Source organism: Seriola lalandi, unplaced genomic scaffold, assembly GCF_002814215.2.
Source record: "Seriola lalandi dorsalis isolate HSWRI2012SDOR001 ecotype SW California unplaced genomic scaffold, Sedor1 jcf7180002054971, whole genome shotgun sequence".
Lineage (NCBI taxonomy): Eukaryota > Metazoa > Chordata > Actinopteri > Carangiformes > Carangidae > Seriola > Seriola lalandi.
In genome coordinates, this window is record NW_019525522.1 from 317,124 (window position 1) to 335,878 (window position 18,755).

An 18,755-nucleotide genomic window follows, 5' to 3' on the forward strand; every position below is an offset into this window, starting at 1 on the left:
TGTTTATTGGAATTGTGGCATTGCTGTGTTTTAAATGGAAGGAACAGCACTTTACAAGGTAATTAGTCAGGCTATAATCCTCCACACACACACACACACACACACACACACACCCCACCCCCCTTCACCAAGCCTTAGGTCACTATTTAGGTGTCAGACCAGGGGGCATAAAGCAATAAAGCCTGACCAGATGTCTGCTTATCAAAGTGTAACACTGCCCCAGAGAGCACTACTGTTTGATAACTGTGACAGTAAACAGTCTCTCACCAGATCTTTGATGTTAGTCTGTCATTGTTGCATAAAAGTGTTTTCATAATGACAAAAAAAATTATGAAAAAAAAAACTTACCTAACACATCAGGAATACTGTTGAAGTGAGACTCGCTTACAGTGTAACAAGCACATAATGATAGTACCTCTAATGAATGATGAAAAATAATGTTCAATTCCTAGTAAAGATTCACCATTAGTGACGGGGAAGTTAAGTGATTTTATGGTACTGTATGCATCTGTCTCCACTGACTCCCTTTAAGGCCAGATTTAGAGGTAGGTTCTCGTTATAAGGTCAGTGTTTAATGACGTGTAAATGGATTGTCCAGGAGATTGCCCTGACACTACAGTATTATTTGCCTTACCTGAAGCCTATCAGTAGTATTTCCTACTGTCTCAAAATAGTCACTGTTTGCTAAACGGGGTTTGCTGTGTGTGAGAGGGGATTATAGGCTAGTCAGTCGATCAGTGTCCATGTCAGTAGTAGCGGTGCTGGTAATATAGGTCGGCCGGTCTCGCCTGTGAACTCAATCCCACACACAGACACAAACGCTGACTGACATATACACTGCTGCAGACGGAGACAGACTGACACACATGTAACAACAGACAGATTGACATATATGCAAATGAGAGCAGGGGCGGAGTATATGTAACCATATAAACACACACTAATCACACACATGGCCAGTCACACACACACACACACACACACACACACACACACACACACACACACACTCACTCATTGAGCAGACATCCCCTTGTTCCACACCTTGAAATGTTGTTGTGTGTGTTTCTAAATAGGCCAACGATGCAGTCTAGCCAGCTCCTCTAGTGCAGGCTGTCTGGGCTGGGACCAGCAGTTATCCTCTAAGTCACCTCACAGACTATTATAAAACATGCTCTTTCTGGGCTAGAAAAGACAGACAGATATTCATGTAACGCATTCCAGTGCTGCTTGTGTTTTTTTTTTTCCGAAACGCCAGAGGTTTCTCCATTCACAGTGAAAATCTCACATTTCAGGGCGTTCATTTAGGAAAGACTGCAGGAACATACAGAGATGTCAGGCATGAAACAATCGAGGTTACGTGTGATAAAGGTCTTAAGTAAGATGTTAACTTGTGAAAGTCTGAGTTTGAGATAGGCTACTGTATGAGCCTAAGAATGACCATGAAAATGACATTTTTACCATTTCATGGCAGGAATATGTTTTCTTATGTGGAAAATTAGATTCATGCCGGCGTCTGACCTCATGTGATCTCTCAATAAGACGGCAGTTTATAAAGGAATGAAGGCTGGTGTGAGAAAGTATTTTTCCTGAGGCTATGAAAACATTCTTATATAATATCGTTACATAATCGTTTTTTACGTATGATATATGAACATGACATCGTAGTATTACACATTTGCCATGTAACGTTATGTAATTGAGTTGTTATTTCTCTATGAATTTATGCTGTAGAATATGGAGGAATGTGATTTTTTTTTTCCAATCCGAGCGTCTAACTTTTGTAATGTTTTTGTGCTGGTTTCATATTATTACTAGTTATTATATTATTGGATGTTCAAAGAACCTATGGTATGTGTGTGTTCTTTCCAGCATGTTTCCATATGTCTGATACATGTGAGGCTGAGACTTTTAAAAAGGAAAAATATGGTGATTTATACATTTTTTGGGAGTAGTCAAAGATTAGTCAATCATAAAACTGATCAGGAGCAGCTCTTCAAAAACTATATGTCAGTGCTCAATGAGCCCATGAGTGTGTTTAAACAAAGCTTTTGACACAACTTCATAACATGATTTGACAGCTATTTCTCACTTGTATTGAGGCCACTACTTTAGTTGTTTATATGTCAGTGTATTTTCCATATGTGAGCCATGACAGTGTTGTACAGGTGATGAGTAAAACCTTTATAAAATGACACACGAATCGTTAACTCTCTGTCAGAGTTCAAATTTGAACAAATATACAGTTCCTTGCAAATAAAATAACAGACTGAGAAACATTTTATTAGAGAAATGTGGTTCAAGAGGTAAAAATCCTCAATGTTATTATGGAAAACATACAAAATAACAGAAAAATCATTCTTTTACTTTTTATACAACAGTGCTATAATCCTTTTTGTTCTGTCGCTGGTTTGAAGAACAGGTATAAAAACATGAGTAGAAAAAAAATCAGTCTGGTTACAGTGATACAGTCTGGTTTTATAGATTTGTTTTTAAATACAGGCTGACACACAGGAAACTGCTGACTGTCCCGCCTTCACTGCTCTCATCATTTGACACTGACGACAGTCGGCTGTGTTGGATGCCAACATCCCCAAAGCATAACATCATGACAGACAAATCAATATTATTATTATTATTATTATTTATAATATATCTGAAATCATTAAAATGAACGATTTCCTGTGTGGAGTTAATTTACAAGATTCCAATAAATCTCTTAAAACTAAAGCCAAGTAGAAAAGAGAGTTTAATTTACTAACTTCCCTAATGGTGCATCAATCTTGGATTTTGAGAATGCTCCTCTTCTCCAGATCATTCATCTCTTTGAGAATCAATGCCACGTTGTAACGAAGCTCCTGGAACTTAGACACTGGCACCTGAACAGGAAAACAATGACAACAATTCATTGGCAATGTAACAGAGACAGCTGCACAGCCAAGGTGGAGCTAAAATAATGATATAGAATAATATTACCATGATGACATACAAATCACTATGGCAGTAGGATGATATCCATTCTTGAGATGTTTGTTTGTAGTTCATGAAAGTCAGAAAGGCCTTCAATTTCACGATGAATGATTCATGGCAGTCGACCTCTGACCTCTCTACAGGGTGAGGGTCGGCTTCTACCAAAGCAACAATAGCTACAATAATTCATAGTCCTTTCATCCTTGAGTTAAAGATACAATCTGAGTATGATTCGTCGTGTGTTTGTGGCTGTTCTTAATAAAGACACATCTGCTAATTATAAAGAGAGGCCTTAAAGAATGCGCAGCCATCTGTTCTGTTTGTTTGATTTGCTGAAGATATCTGTCAGTCAAATGCCGGAAGAGATCCTGAGGGGTGCTTATCAGGTAAAGATAAGGTCCGTCAATAGAATCTCCACATCGGATGCTGTTGCTGCTAATCTTCTAATTCTTCTGTAATCTGATTACATAACCGCTGCACTAGGTGCAACGACAGCAGTAGCAGAAGTCCTCCCTCCTGTTTCTGTCCACATTAGCCTACTTTGAAAGCACCAATGGCGGAAGTCTCTAATCCAGCTTCTATTTTGCAATTATGAGGCAGGTATACTGTAGCAGGAGTATGGCGCCACCTATTGAGTCAATATCTTACTCATTTTATTTGAAGATTTGATTAATTTTGCTTTTAAGTTTCTCACTTTGTCTTTATATCTAATTATTCATCACTAATTGTGATTATTTCTTATGAGTTTATAGTTATAAGACAAATTATATATGTTATATATGTAATATTATAATAGTTGTTTCTGGGTCATGCTCTTGTCATATAAAAACTGCAATCCTCTGTTTAATTTAAAGTCACATTTCTATACCTTTTGCTTATTTGTGAACTGAGCATTTGGTCTTTTCGACTGTAATTTGAAATAACAGGTTTGTATGAACAGACAGACGACATGAGGTCAGGGTTTCAGGCTGAAAGTGGATATTTTTTTCCAGTAAAAGGTTAATTTTCTCTCACTCTTTACCTAGAGATAGCACAGTTCTATATATGCTATGAGTTCTATTATGCTAGCTTTTATTTTGCATTGTAATGAATACAATATGTGTAACAAGTAGAGACATGATGATACTGCATAAAGAAAGACACAATATTGTCAAAATGTGTCAGAAGCACTTGGTCAACAGCAGCTTCTAGGTCAGGCTGTGGTTAATAAAGTTTACTTAATTATTCCACTGTGATCCTATTATGTAACAACTGAAACAGACCTACATTAGCTCACTGGCTAACAACCAACTTCTTTCTACCCGCAGGCTGAAGATAAACGTAGAATACAAATACACACTACAGTGCAAAACTAACACCATTCATGTGGATAAAATGACAAACTACAGTATAGGAGATCTATGGGTTTCTGAAAGCCGGACTTAAATACAGTTGTAATAGAAACTGAAGTCTATCTAAGACTCATTTAAACCCAAGTAAACAGTCCAGTTTGGAAAACCTGTATGTGCAGTAGCTGATATAAGAGAGTTTAAAAAGAATGAAAGTGCTTGTCAGATTCATATACACATACACAGGTCTACACATTTTTGTGTGTGCAAATGAATCCTGTTTCATGTTAATCTAAGAGGGGAGTTCATTGCCAAAGATGATGCTTTGTTACCCCTCACCAATTAAGTGTAATTAAGAAATCTGCCACTTTTTGAGGACTTTATTTAATGATCTCATGTACATATTTTACAACTTTTAAGTATCCCTCAACACTTGTGTCTGGGTGAGGAGAGGGGAGAGAAACCACCCTCTTCATATGTGACGCTGACTAATGTCAATTCCATAATTTTTAAATAAAGAATTTAAGCACTTTTATCTATATGCCTTCAGTGCTTTGTCATAAACAAACTATTGGTTTGTATTTCTGAACTGGGGAGACATAAATTGACAATAGATATGTAAAGAAACAGATCAATTTTTTCTGTACCTCAAAACGATGAAAACTCCCATCGGACAGTTTAATCTGCATCAGCACAGAAGGCTGCAGCGCCCTGGCTAAAGAACTGGACAGACAGAGGAGACACAAAAAGACATGGACTTCATTACACTGAGTTTGAAGTTACATTTCTTATAAAAAAAAGACATTAAGAAAACTGTGCTTGCACTTAACCTTCTTTTAAAAAGTACAATAATAAAATTGGACAACACTTAAAACAGTTAAACAGTCAGATTTTTTGGAAACATTTTGATGATGTCTTTGATGCTAAATGCTTATTTCTGAGGTGTTACTTCTTACACTAACTTCCCACTTGTTCTTGTTTATATTAGAAACAAACTGGAGACATAAAACACCTGACACAATAGATATATTTTTCCAGGAAACAATTATCAAACAAAAAACAGAACAACTCAAAAAAACTACACTATATTAATCAGTAATAATTACTCAGAAATTCTAACAGTGTCCCCTTGAATGTTTTGCAGACATGGGTATGAGTGTAGTTACAGCCATCAGTATATTTCTCAAAACACAGTTTCTCTTCTCTGCCTCAGTATATTACCTTGTAGAAATGGCAACATCCACTCTCCATTTAAAGTCTTCTATTGTGGGCAGGTGAGGATCATTCTGGGAGGTCGCTGCCTCTAAAGCTGCACGGCTAAAAATATAAAGAGAGGTGGGAATCATAATGTCTCCATGAATGGCATCTGAATGCCATAGCAGCAGCACTGTTCAAATATCCATGGACAAATCTCACATGACAATGTCCTGTGATTGACGTCATTCATGTTAGTGCCGTGCTGTGGTGATGTTAACCAACCACAACCGTGAACCAACAAGAATAGGTTACAATGAAAATTAAGCTGTATTTATTCATAAAGGAAGCTCTGTTCCTTCATGAGGGGACACAAATATACAGAGACAAAATGTGTAAACATCTAGATTTAGAGGCTGTAAATTCAACATACCGATTTCCAAAAACCACACTGGAGAAATCTGTGATAAAGTCTTCAGGTATCCTGCATGACAGAACCACAAACAACAAATTCAGAATTTTGTTAAACAGGAGGGAAAACAAACCAAAACATTGAACTTATAATAAACAGAGGATGAGCCTTGCCTTAATTCTCGGAGATCTTCTTTAAAGGCCTAAACAGGGACACAGCAAAACCTTAAGTACTTTCTATACAAAAATAACAAACAATTTCACTGTAAAATGTGAAATTTAATGTTTATGAAGGGGACACATTTAGCATTTTGTTCCCTAAATACCCACACAGGTGTGGGTCTAAATAGGTAGGTAAAGAGGAAACGTATGTGTATGCGAACCATGTGCATGAAAGGCTTCTAATAAATGTTTTTTACAGAAAATGTTTCTGCAATGTCCTAATTGCACACTATACACTAGTAGTATACATTATAAACTACATATTTATTGTTATGATTTACTGTTTTTGCAGTTAATACACAAAAAAATTTACATACTTTACTGCAAAAACAGAAAATGCTGCAATATGTGCACCAACAGACATCAATCAAACTACAGCTGTGAAATCAGTTAAACTTCAAAAGGAGAAAGCAGTTTTTTGTAGGTGTAGCTGTTTCCCCACCACCTGCAATGTATTTACAATTTTGAAACCATGAAGAGCTCATTCATTTCCTCTGTACAATACTACAGTACATTGTGGCAAATTAAGCCTTTTTCACTGCAGACAGCAGAAAATGCACAGGTATAACTATTAATAAGATTAACAATGTTGAAACTGTTCTAGCACCCTTAAAGACAAGTCTTTTTTAGCATGCATCATTTTTCAGTATAATAAATTTGATCAATTTTCCCAAGTGAATACATTACATGTTCAAAACCTGCTTAGTTGTATTGTATATGGTATTGTATTGGGACACCAGTGATGTCTTGTATTAGCAAGAAAAGCACAGGTGAAACAACAATTCAGCTGCTAAAACATGATTTTGTATCAGTATGTTCCAGCATGGGATTTTCAGTGTATTAACGCCAGTATACCTCCTGTTTGAGTGATGATGTGGGGATGCGGATGGCCTCAGACAGCACTCTGTACATCCCAGCTATGATGTGACTGAGCCTCTCCTGTGGGATGGTACTGCTCTCTGCTATCGCCTTCATCACTTCTCTGCAGTCCTTCCCCTCCAGGGCACTGACCACAGCTGGAGAGAGAATTATTCACAGGCACATTCAACTCCCTTGTCTGTTGTCCGTTTCATTAAGCAACAAATAAATGTCCAGCTTTATTTTTTTCATTGTCAGTTGCTTACACCATGAATACACAGACAGATATCTGTACAAATTCGTAATGAGTGATAATAAAAAAAACATTTCGGTAGCTTAAAGGGATATTAGCATCGGTATCATCTTGCGGAGAATTACCTTTCAGGATTTTTCTGAATATCTCTTGGTCCACATCCTTGAGGTTTTTCGACATTGACTCTATTTCTGGTGGTATCCTGCCTCCTAAAAAGCTGGAATCCTTTGCATGACTCGAAGCCATGACTAACCACGCACTTATACACAATATACCAAGATAACAGATTAAAAAAAAAGATCAATTTAAGTACAGGCGTTTTCTTTTATGCTAACTTTCTGTTTATGTGACAGCTTCCGCCTTCAGGTCACATGACGCTCGTCTCGCTCCCGGGAGTCTCGCGGTGACAGCTTAGACCATCGATAGAAAAGAAAGGATCCGCAAATGGAGGTGGCAGAAATGGTCACACTTTGAACGACAAAAGGTCGGTGTTTTAATGCATATAGCTTCTTAATTACAACTTCGTCGTGGCTTTAAACCGTTTAGATTTGTTATTGTGAGGAAAAGGTTACGTAGGCGTCGTTTTATGGCTTGGTAAACGCTACGTTGACATTTGGAGCATTAGCAACCAGCTAACGATGTTAGCTTGTGTTGTGTTTTCGCAGGCTAACTGTTCGCCTTAACTAAACATAGTAACGTTTAATGTGAAGTGTAACCAAACTTATATGAACATCAGCTATATGTTCTTATTCTGAATTCTCGTTTTAGCCTAGTGTTTTCCGTACGACTGTGTCGTTATAGTGTAACATTTCGTTCTGTTGTTAAGAAAAACAAACAACTGTGGGAGTTGGATGACATCCAACGATAGTGCCACCAATTAACATTAACGCTAACTGTTTATTTAACATCGTCTGTGGCTAGAAGAAAACATTATAAGTAAGTAGCGCAACTCATTTTACCAGCAAATAAAATGAAGTGTTAATTAACCGTTTGCTGATGTTTGGATGAAAAGAAAGCTTTACTTTGGTGAGAGACACTTCTGTAGTATCTCTTTCCCACCTGTCATTAATAACAACAAAGAGGTACAAAATGGGAAAACGTGCAGAAGTAAGAGTCCAATGAAGTCCTCTCATTAATGTTTAAAATTGAGTACTTAGTCATCATTTAGTCCTTACTATGTACAATTAATATCAAATACTGCTAAAGTTTGCCAACAAACGTCAAAAGCAGAATGTTTGGATTTCTGAGTATGGCGTTTGCCCAAAATTATCAGTAACCGATATATGTAATTTTTTTTATTATTCACTTCCACCCCACAAAACACAAGTTTAAACATCGCATCAATGTGCATATTATTCCCAATTTTCTTACAGTTAAATCTCTGCATATCTGTCCAAAATAAATTGGTGCAAAAAAAAAAAAAAAACATGAAAACTAACTAAAATGCAAGCATTGTCTATATTATCCCCTAATCTTTTCAACATTTCCTTGACAGGAAATTTTTACCTAAAATCTATTAGGATACTTTATTATTGGGACAAGTTTATGATTAATGCAGTGATGATTCATATGTTGAATACATGCAGCATAGTTTTTTCCACTGTATACTAAATATAGATGGTCAAAGTAATTTTCTTAACATTTTATTCCATAGTAATTATGTAGCTGCCTCTGTCAAGAGTTGGCATCAATAATTTTGTCTACAAACTGAACCTCAAACGTGAAAAATAGTGATTAGACACAGTCATGAACACAATAACCTTTCAATACTCTTGTAACTGATCAAGAAGCTTTTGTTGAGTGTTAAAAAGGCTTGCACAATATACAAAAGAATCATATTGCTATTATTTTGTTAGATATACATTTTACCTTTTGCAGCTCCTGCGATTGTTTTTGCAGCGATTGCTGCTGCAATTTGGATATTGCACTTAGCCAAATTGAATTATTGATTATATTTTGATTAGTTAGCTAGTGTATAATATGTGTTTATTCAACTTTGTGGTATTTATTGAGGCTGTAGCTGTGTTGAAAGATGCCCTGTTATTTATGTCTAATCTTTGCCTTTGTGTCTGTGTCAGGTACATATAGCCATGTCTGAATCTCTGTATGAGAAGTTTTTGGCCCCCGAGGAGCCTTTCCCTCTCCTCTCCCAAAGAGCCAACCTCAGTGATGTGGGAACCCTGGATGTCAGTGACTTTGGCTGTCAGCTCTCATCTTGTCACAGAACAGATCCTCTACACCGCTTCCACAGTAACAGGCAAGTAGAGTGTGTGTATTCGTGTGTTCACACATATGCGTCAACTGTTTCTGAGGTAAAGTAACCTTCAGATTATACTGTTAAAGGATATTTGTTAGAAACTGTCATGAATGTTTTGGAATTTGAATTAAGATGTCCATCTTTACAGTATCCTATGGCACAAAAGCTTGACCAACAACCAAATGCTGCAGCATGTGCCATTGCAGCTGTTGGTCACCTTACTCTGTTATTGAGGAATGTTAATTTGCTTGTTAATTGCATGTTTCCTGGCTTCGGCATCACTGAAATGTACATTGTTCTATTGTTTGCACTACACTTTTTTCTCAGGAAAATTATCAGAACAATTCACAGAAATTACTCATTTTTAATTTGAAATTCACTCATTGTTCTCCCCAGATGGAACCTTACTTCCTGTGGGACCAGTGTTGCCAGCTCAGAGTGCAGTGAGGAACTCTTCTCCTCTGTGTCTGTGGGGGATCAGGACGACTGTTACTCCCTTCTTGATGACCAGGAACTAACATCATTGGACTTGTTTCCAGAGGGCAGTGTTTGCAGCGACGTCTCCTCCTCTATCAGCACCTATTGGGATTGGTCTGACAGCGAGTTTGAGTGGCAGGTTGGTTATTAGCTGATCTCTTGGTCAACTTACAAGTGATATTTACTGTAGATTTTAATATGCAGCAGGTGCTTTTCTACTGTAAATCATTAGAACATAGTTGCATCATTTGTTTGGACGCGGATATTAAAGTAATTGATTGCGAGTCCTTTCTCAACAGTCTGCCTTCCTTTGTTGTTGTTGTCTCCACATGTCATTGCTGATCTGTCTTTTTGCTGTCCTCCTAGTTGCCAGGAAGTGACATTGCCAGTGGCAGTGATGTCCTCTCTGACATCATCCCGAGCGTGCCAAGTTCACCCTGTTTGTTTTCCAAGAGGAAGCCCAAGCCCCACCCTCATCGTAACCTGGATGAATTACCTTGGAGTGCCATGACCAATGATGAACAAGTAAACAAAGCTGACATACCTTTTTTATGCTGAGTTCAGACTTAACAACAATGAAGCTGAAATCCTCAGCTTACTTTTGTGCAGGATATTCATCTGTGACTTAGCTACATGTGTGTGTGTTACCACTTCCAGGTGGAGTACATTGAGTACCTGAGTCGGAAGGTCAGCACAGAGATGGGCCTGAGAGAGCAGCTGGACATCATCAAGATCATCGACCCGTGTGCTCAAATCTCTCCCACTGACAGCGAGTTCATCATTGAGCTCAACTGTCTCACCGATGAGAAACTCAAACAGGTGGGTAGTAATTCTACAGCACAAATCTCTTTTACAATACAGGGCAGCTACACCAATAAACAAAGCTGCTTTCACACATAACTTCATTCTTACAACAAATCACAAGGAGCCTGTCACTAATTTTAGCCAAAAAACCGAATTCTAAATGGCTGCCTATTTGCCACCATCTGGAGATAAAAAAAAATATGTAAAGCACTTTTGCTTCCCATGATGTTTTAGTGGATGATCATTAACATCAAAGTTTAATTGTTTTTTGTGCATTTAGAAGATATTTGCAACCAGTTAAACACCGAAATGCTGATGAGGCATAAATGTAAATGCATTTGGTGATTATTGGTCAATATGGCCAAGATCAGACCAGACATGAACATGTGTCCCGGGTGATCTGATCACAAATGGATATCTCAGAGTACGTCATTTCACACCTGGCATTTGAATGCGTCTTGAGTGACCACGTGTAATTGAATCTCACTTCTTTCCATAGGCAAATAAACACATATGTGTTGTTGTTTTTACCCCCTCTGGCTGTGATAGAGAAGTCTGTTGTCATTGTGTTTGTGTCTGTGAGTGTGGAAGAAGAGGAGGTGTTGAGAGACTCAATATGCTGCACACAGCTCTACACTGAAAAAAGGTTTTAGCCATTTGAAATAGTAAAATATTTTAGGGTCATTATGAAGCTGGGTTGGGACTAAGCAGACTGTGGCAGAAGACATCAGTAGAGTCGGCGGTCCTTCATTGTGGACCGCACATTTGCATTTGCATTCATGCTGCTAAAAGAATGTGGCCACATTTGGCCCAGAGCACATCTGAATTTGGTTGAGTAATCAGATCTCAAATGTGTCCTCAATGCGTCTTGGGATCAAACAGGGCCTTTGTGTAGAACTTTGTGTGATTATTTCTTGCTATACTTGCGACTCCATAAAATATGTCCAATATGACTGTATAAACAGGTTTGAGGGAATATACGGTCTATATACAGGACTATACAGGAATATACAAGAATATACAGTCTATAACATATATAATATACAGAGTTTGTTTTATCATTATTGTTACGTATCGGAGAGTAGCGCTCACTTTGAATACATCGGTGCGTAAACCAGGGTGTGCAAGATAAAAACGGGCTGTGTCCGAAATCACTCACTACTCCCTATATAGTCCAATTACCTGAATAGTGTCCGAAAGTGATTTTCCATTTTACCAATGAGCTCACTGAATAATCCTCTACATTGAACTTTCTGAATAGTGAGTAGGGAGGAGTGAATTGAGTGAGTGATTTCGGACACAACCAGTGTTGCATGTGAAAAGATTGATATCTGACAAGTGTGTTGTTATCAGGTGCGTAACTACATCAGAGAGCACAGCCCCAGGCAGCGGGCCAGTAGCACCAGAGAGGGCTGGAAGAGGAGCAGTCACAGCAGCGCTAGCACCGGTGGCGTCAGTGGAGCCAGCAGCAGTAATGCCAGCATGGTCAGCTCCGCTAGCTCTTCCACTGGTTCCACAGCCTCCAACTCTGTAGCAGGTAAGATGCTACCAGGTTGGCTAGCAGTTAAGTACCACTATCGGTGCTGTCAGCAGGGAGACCTGCAGGAATCGAGCATTTCAGGTCAGAGTTAAAGTCTGGTTTCTTGTTGTAACATTGTTTATATTTCCCTTTGTTCCAGGTGGTACAGCCTCAGCCTGTAGTGGAAGCAGTGTTGCCAACATCAGCAGAGCTCATAGCGATGGCAACCTCTCCAGTGCTGCAGAACGTATACGAGACTCTAAAGTAAGAAACCTCTGAATCAGACCACCTCTTTTTTCCAGGTGATGTTTTTATTGTGCTAGACATATACACCATTTCATCTTCTTCAGTCAGAGCTCATAGGGAAGAATCCCAAGGGGAAAGGGTTTTCTTTTAAACTTAAATAGCACATTTGCCTCTGGACCCACTCTGCCATCTAAATGTTATTTTTACTGTAACTAATACATTCTAGTTGATTTTATATGAATACAAAGCTTTTGTATGACTTAAATACCTGTGCACTTCTTCTACAGCCATTTCTTTTCCCTCAGCTTTTCACAGAGCATGTGAGACTAGCTGATTATCTTCACACCTTTCTCCTCATCTTGGTATCATGACTAACCTCTCTCCCCCACACTGTCTTTTCAGAAACGTTCAAAGCAGCGTAAGCTCCAGCAGAAAGCCCTCAGAAAGCGGCAGCTGAAAGAGCAGCGGCAGGCTCGTAAGGAGCGCCTGAGCGGACTATTTCTGAACGAGGAGGTTCTGTCGCTACGGGTGACGGAGGAAGATGACCACGGTGACGACCTGGACATACTGATGTGACACCAGTGAATCAATCAGTGCTCCCTCTATGCCTGCTCTCTCACAACCCAGCCACTACCATAGAGCTTAGACACTGCGCTAATCCAGATCACTGCACGCATTAGCTTTGAACAGGCTAACATGCTCATAATGCATTTTGTAAAAGTAATGTAGGGAGTAATAGCTTCTAGTAGCCTCTAGCATAGCTTGACATATTGCTTGCTTCTACTAGTGTTACATGCTAGTGCTAAACTGCTTGTTGCTGCAATCACTTCTAAGCTAGCTACAGTAATAATGGCAAAATACTGATAATGCTTTGATTAGATACTGACCTCAGTCTAGCCTGCTTATAGCCAGTGCTAATGCGGCAACAGCCTCGAAGCTCACAGATACACATAAATGTACACTACAGATTCAGCTTAATACAGTTAACAAGAGGATTGCTTATAGATGCTGAAACAGCGTATATCCACTGCTACTAATACAGCCACCACTGGCAGAAGGACAGATCAGGCAAGAGAAGCAGAGTTTGGCCATATTATGCAGATGCTGCAATAACCAGGTAATAGCAGCAAGTTTATTTTTTCATACCATTAAAGGAGAAACTATGTGCAAGTTGGCTGTATTATAGCTAATATGGTTTTCACCCATCTGCCTACAAATACACCCATATTCTACAGGGCTGTATCTGCACTGTCCAAACTCTGTTCATCTGTAGTTCTAGTTTCATCTGCTGCAGGTTCAGTTACAGCAGCAAAGGTATGCATAAATACTTCAAGGTAAACAGTCAGCATGACATGAGTGTAAAGTATCAGCAAAGTAAGTGAAATAATTGGTGGTCCTAAAACCCATCCTCCAAAACTGACAAATACATCAGAGGTTCAGAGGTTCCTGATTTGGAGACAGAAATGAGCTGGTCTGTCTTTCTCTCTGCTGAGTGTTGTGGTTCCATTTCACTCTAAGGCTTAGAGGGAGCACTGAAACACTGCATGTTTAAATCGTCACCCACACTGAGTCCCTGTGTGGTCCAGTAACTAACAACTTGCATCGTTATTTGCATACACCTGTTAAAAATAGCTTACCTGTATTGTAAATAAATGATAAATAACAGCTTATTTACTGCTTGCTTTCAGATTTTCCTGGTTGATAAAGGATGATTTAACTTTTTTTTTTTTTTTTCCTTGTGTGTGTGTATATCTGACAACAAAGTAGTGAACTAATTTGTTGTCATAGCTTAAAAGCTGTAAATTGCCACAGGTTCTTTGCAAACATTTGAGTCTTATTTTATGCATTTAGTTGTGTTTTGTCACTTACTGTACCTGAGTTTGGACTTTGTCTCAGATGTCTTTTGAACTCTGACTTTGTCAAGTCCTCCTTGTTTATTTTTTCTACAAGCACTCAGAATTTCCATCATTTACTTCAATGAACATGTTTACCATCATAAGTTTAAAGCATTTGTGCATTGCAGTTTTACAAGAAGTTTTTACAGATCAGTGTCTGTCCATGTACTGCAAGGTTGGTTTGTTTTTGACGCTGAACTTGACCTGGTTTCTTGAACATGTACATCCAACATTTAGCCATTAACTCGGCTTTCAGACATGTTCGTTTTGCTCTTTTAAATTATTTTAAATCTACAAAAAAGTGGGGATTTAGCACTAACACCTCAAAAACAGCTTGAGGTGGAGTTTTTGTGGAGTTGTAGCGATCATGCCATTTTCATATTTGCTAAAAGTAGCAACCTGAGGTTTGTCTCTGTGTGTTTGTTTTTTTTTCTGTCTACTTTGTAGGAAAAACTTTTCCCGCAGCTTGTCGGGTGTAACATGATGAACCACTGCAGTTATTGGCCTAACAGCCTGTCATCTCCTTTCTGATACTTTATAATGTGTACTGAGCTTTGGCTCTTGTCTCTGTCTCGTGTATAAAGTCATTAATTACAGCAATTATGTTAAAAGCAGCTCTATGTATTCTGTAGTAATGAATTAGTAAAACTCTATTTTGAAAAATAAGATAATTTTGAAAGAAAAAAAAATTCAAAACAAGCCACAGTGTGATGCAACAAAGTTATTTGTGTAAATAAGGTACCATGTAATTGCTGACAATGAATGATATTGAACTGATTAAACATGGTTTGAAAAAGCTTTATTGTAAACCAAACTTTTGTTTGGGAAAATTCCCTCAGTGTCATTGTTAAACTTATTTTATACTGTTTCACAACAGACACCTAAGGTGAAAACATTTTTTACCATCAGATTTGACAACAACAGTGGTTTTCCATGTGTTAGTTTCACATAAATCAGCATGGAACAGTATTGCCTGCAAGAGACCATGAAGTTCACTGAATGGTTCAGAAACATTGGAAACTTGGCAAATAAACCTGTGTTGTTGCATCTTAATGTTTCTGTCTATGATGGCATTTTCTTCAAGTGTGACTTTGTTATTTTGTCACACTGGGCCACTAGGTTACATAAAACAGTGAACCTAGAGCTTTTGGACTCTAGGTCAGCTCCCAGCTTTGTCTAGTCTGTAATCCAGCGGTGAATAAAACTTTTTTTTTTTTTTTTTAGCAAAATTACAGTTACTGAGCAAAGAACACCCCCTGTCACAACTCGCAACACTTTTGTGATAGCCCTTTCTGCCTTGCAATGGCTTCTAGTTCTGTGAGATTCTTGGGAAGTCTTGCACATATTGCTGTTTTGAGGCCTATCCACAGATTTTCAATGATGTTTATGAGCCATGACAAAACCTTCAACTTGCACATCTTGAGATAGCCTGTTGTGGAGTTTGAGGCGTGTTTAGGATCATTATCCAGCTGTAGAAGCCATCCTCTTTTCATCTTCCTTCACATCCAGTGAGCAGCAGTTCTGCTGAGAGAAACACCTTCAACAGGTTAGAGGAGAATGGCCAGACTGGTTGGAGCTGGCAGAAAGGCAACAGTAACTCAGATAACCACTATTTACAACTGAGCTTCAGAATGACAACATGTCCAACATTCAGGTGGATGGGCTACAACAGCAAAAGAGCATGTCAGGTTCCCCCCCGTCAGCCGAGGACAGAAATCTGAGACTGCAGTTGGCACAGGCACCAAAACTTGACAGTTGAAGATAGGAAATGTCCTGGTCTAATGTATCTAGATCTCCAGGCTGCTTCTGGTGGTGTAATGGTGTGGAGAATGTTTTCTTGGCACACTTTGGGCCCATTATACCAATCAATGACATTGTTGCTGATCATGTGCAGCCCTTTACACCCACAATTCACCATCATCTATTGGCTTCTTCCAGCAATGCACCATGTCAAAGCAAAAGTCGTCTCAAACTGGTTTAATGAACATGACAGTCAGTGTACAAGTGTAACACTTAACAGCCTATCACCCAAGGGCTTGAACTTTTTAATCTTAATATCTGAATAAAGGAGTTATCTATTGGTCTAATACGTCAGACTGAATGAGACAGCCCAGGCTGATATTAAGGTATTAGCTTTGCCATAACTTTAGACAATCAGAATCGTTTTATTCGCCAAATGTACACTGTACAGAGGAATTTAACTTGGTGATTACAGCACAAGAGGGCAGAAACAAGCAAAAACACACAATTAAAACAACATAAAACAAATCAAGTTAAGAATAAAAAGAAGACAATAGATCAAAATTGAATAGCCGTTACTTTTAACGCACAAAATATGCAACTTCATGGTTCAACGATACATCAGACAACTGGATATTTCCACATGAAAAGTTTAAACTCGAGGAGTAGTTTGCTGTGGAACTGTCGTGCTCATGTGTGAGTTCAGGTTTTGGACTGTAGGTGGCAGCAACAAAGGCAGCAGCGTGTCGGCTTTCGGAAACAAAAAGGACGAAGAAGAAGGACGCGGACGTGACGTCATAGTGTTTACAACGTACAATTGACTCATAGGCAAATGTAAGCTACCAAAGTGACAATACAATATCTATTTGTTTTCACGTATTTACCGGCAGAGATTGATCGTGGTGGTCGTACTTCAATGGGTGCTCACGGGGTTTTGGGGAACGAGCCTGACTCTATTGACTACTCGGTGCACGAAGCCTGGAATGAGGCCACCAATGTCTACCTGCTGGTTATCTTGGTCAGCTTCGGTCTGCTGATGTACGCCAGGAAGTAAGCAGTTTGCACTTTCAGTCAACAATTCACCCTCTCACTTTGTTTATAACAGGCAGAGGTACAACGAAGGCGGGACTGAGTGAGTTTTCCCCAAGTTCTCCTCAAAATATTTAGATTCACGCTATACTACGTAGGAAAATAGTACACTTTCGTACGTTTCCTTGGATACAGTAAGTGCGCTCATTTTATGTTACATATCTTGATATTTAAATATCATCTTTAGAGTCTGTGGTCAATGGCATTCATTCAATACTCCATAGATTGATATTAAAATAGAATTTTAATTTCAGATACTATTGATTTACCTATTAAAATTCAAAATGGCGATGTTCTCTCGTGACGAAAAACATTTTCGGCCTACACAGTCTTATTTTTTCTCCTCATTCACATGTAATTCAGAAACAAGAGGAAGATCATGCGTATCTTCACTCTGCCTCCCACCGTCGGCAGCAGTCCAGAGCCCAACTTCTACGACAGTCTGCAGAAGGTCCGCCTGCGGCAGCAGCTAGAGATGTACTCTCTGGGTGGGTGTCAGCGCAGATCTGTGGTTCAGTAGGAGCCGCAGAATTGTTGACAATAGAGTCTTGGTGTGATTTTCCACTTTCACACATCCTTGTGATACAGATTCCCTGCTTTAAGAAAGAAAGGGGATATATTAACTATACAAACATTATTTTCTCTATTTTCATGTAAACACCCAATAAGTGACAAGTGTGGAATAGTGTGTGGATAATGTTGAAGTTCAGCTGTGTTAAACTTTCTTCTATTTTGTCTTTTAGCCAGAAAATTTGAGCAGCAACAACAAGGCCAGACAGAGAGTGTGCAGCTCTCCATGGAATGAGAGCAGGCGGGCACTCATCCCTCTGTGTCTGAGAAACACTCCGTCTTCAAGTCGTTCATATATGGATAGAAAAGGACTTGAATGACCGTCATGATCAGAGATAGTGAAAAAGACATTACTCCTGTCCTGCTACTTTCTGTTTGGCTCCTCCAATGAGACATGTCTCCATTCACCTTGTTGTCTCTTCTTTGTCTGAGCACATGGAGCAGATTCGGCCGGATGGATGAATAAAAGCTAGGAACACTTATGGGAGTGTGGCATCTTGTAGAAGGATAAATCTGTACCTACAGCAGATGTCACTGAAGTGTATTCAGAGTGGCGTGAGACAGAAAGTCTCACAGTTCTTGCACATAAAACAAGATCCTTCAAATTTACAACATAGCTTCTAGATGTTTTTTACTTGTTTGTTAGGTGTTTGTAAGATAAGTTTTGTCATGTGGTAAGTTCATTTAAAATTCTATAATGCGAAAATAAAGACCCAAATAAACCCAAAGTGATTCAGTCAGGAGGTTCTCTGATTGTCAGTATTTTCTGTTTTGTTGTTTTGTCTACTGAGTTTGACTTTGTGGTACAAAGTTAAATATTTGCATCTGTTGAACCTCATTAAGAAAGGTCAGAACCATTAAGTAATTACAAAAGAAGAGAAAGTTTTGACATTGTTCCAGATAATCCACAGAACATGGTGTA

General features: G+C 38.7%; 3 protein-coding genes across 3 annotated transcripts; 2 read left to right on the top strand and 1 right to left on the bottom strand.

Annotated features, from left to right (window-relative positions):
- Positions 1–2,262: 2,262 nt before the first annotated feature.
- On the bottom strand, positions 2,263–7,603 carry commd5 (COMM domain containing 5). The gene is made up of 7 exons (XM_023395938.2): positions 7,362–7,603; positions 6,981–7,141; positions 6,078–6,106; positions 5,926–5,976; positions 5,520–5,615; positions 4,946–5,021; positions 2,263–2,879 (listed from the first exon to the last, which is right to left on the bottom strand). The coding sequence occupies exons 1-7, from the start codon at positions 7,480–7,482 to the stop codon at positions 2,778–2,780; spliced, it is 636 nt and encodes a 211-aa protein (XP_023251706.1). The 5' UTR covers positions 7,483–7,603; the 3' UTR covers positions 2,263–2,777.
- A 38-nt stretch (positions 7,604–7,641) lies between these two features.
- fam199x (family with sequence similarity 199, X-linked) lies at positions 7,642–15,231 on the top strand. Its single transcript, XM_023395937.2, has 8 exons — positions 7,642–7,720; positions 9,315–9,493; positions 9,890–10,109; positions 10,337–10,495; positions 10,628–10,789; positions 12,128–12,311; positions 12,454–12,557; positions 12,942–15,231. The coding sequence occupies exons 2-8, from the start codon at positions 9,327–9,329 to the stop codon at positions 13,113–13,115; spliced, it is 1,170 nt and encodes a 389-aa protein (XP_023251705.1). The 5' UTR covers positions 7,642–7,720; positions 9,315–9,326; the 3' UTR covers positions 13,116–15,231.
- Positions 15,232–16,964: 1,733 nt separating this feature from the next.
- On the top strand, positions 16,965–18,573 carry smim19 (small integral membrane protein 19). Its single transcript, XM_023395917.2, has 3 exons — positions 16,965–17,224; positions 17,627–17,751; positions 18,007–18,573. Exons 1-3 carry the CDS (start codon positions 17,091–17,093, stop codon positions 18,066–18,068), a joined length of 321 nt encoding a protein of 106 aa, XP_023251685.1. The 5' UTR covers positions 16,965–17,090; the 3' UTR covers positions 18,069–18,573.
- Positions 18,574–18,755: the final 182 nt, after the last annotated feature.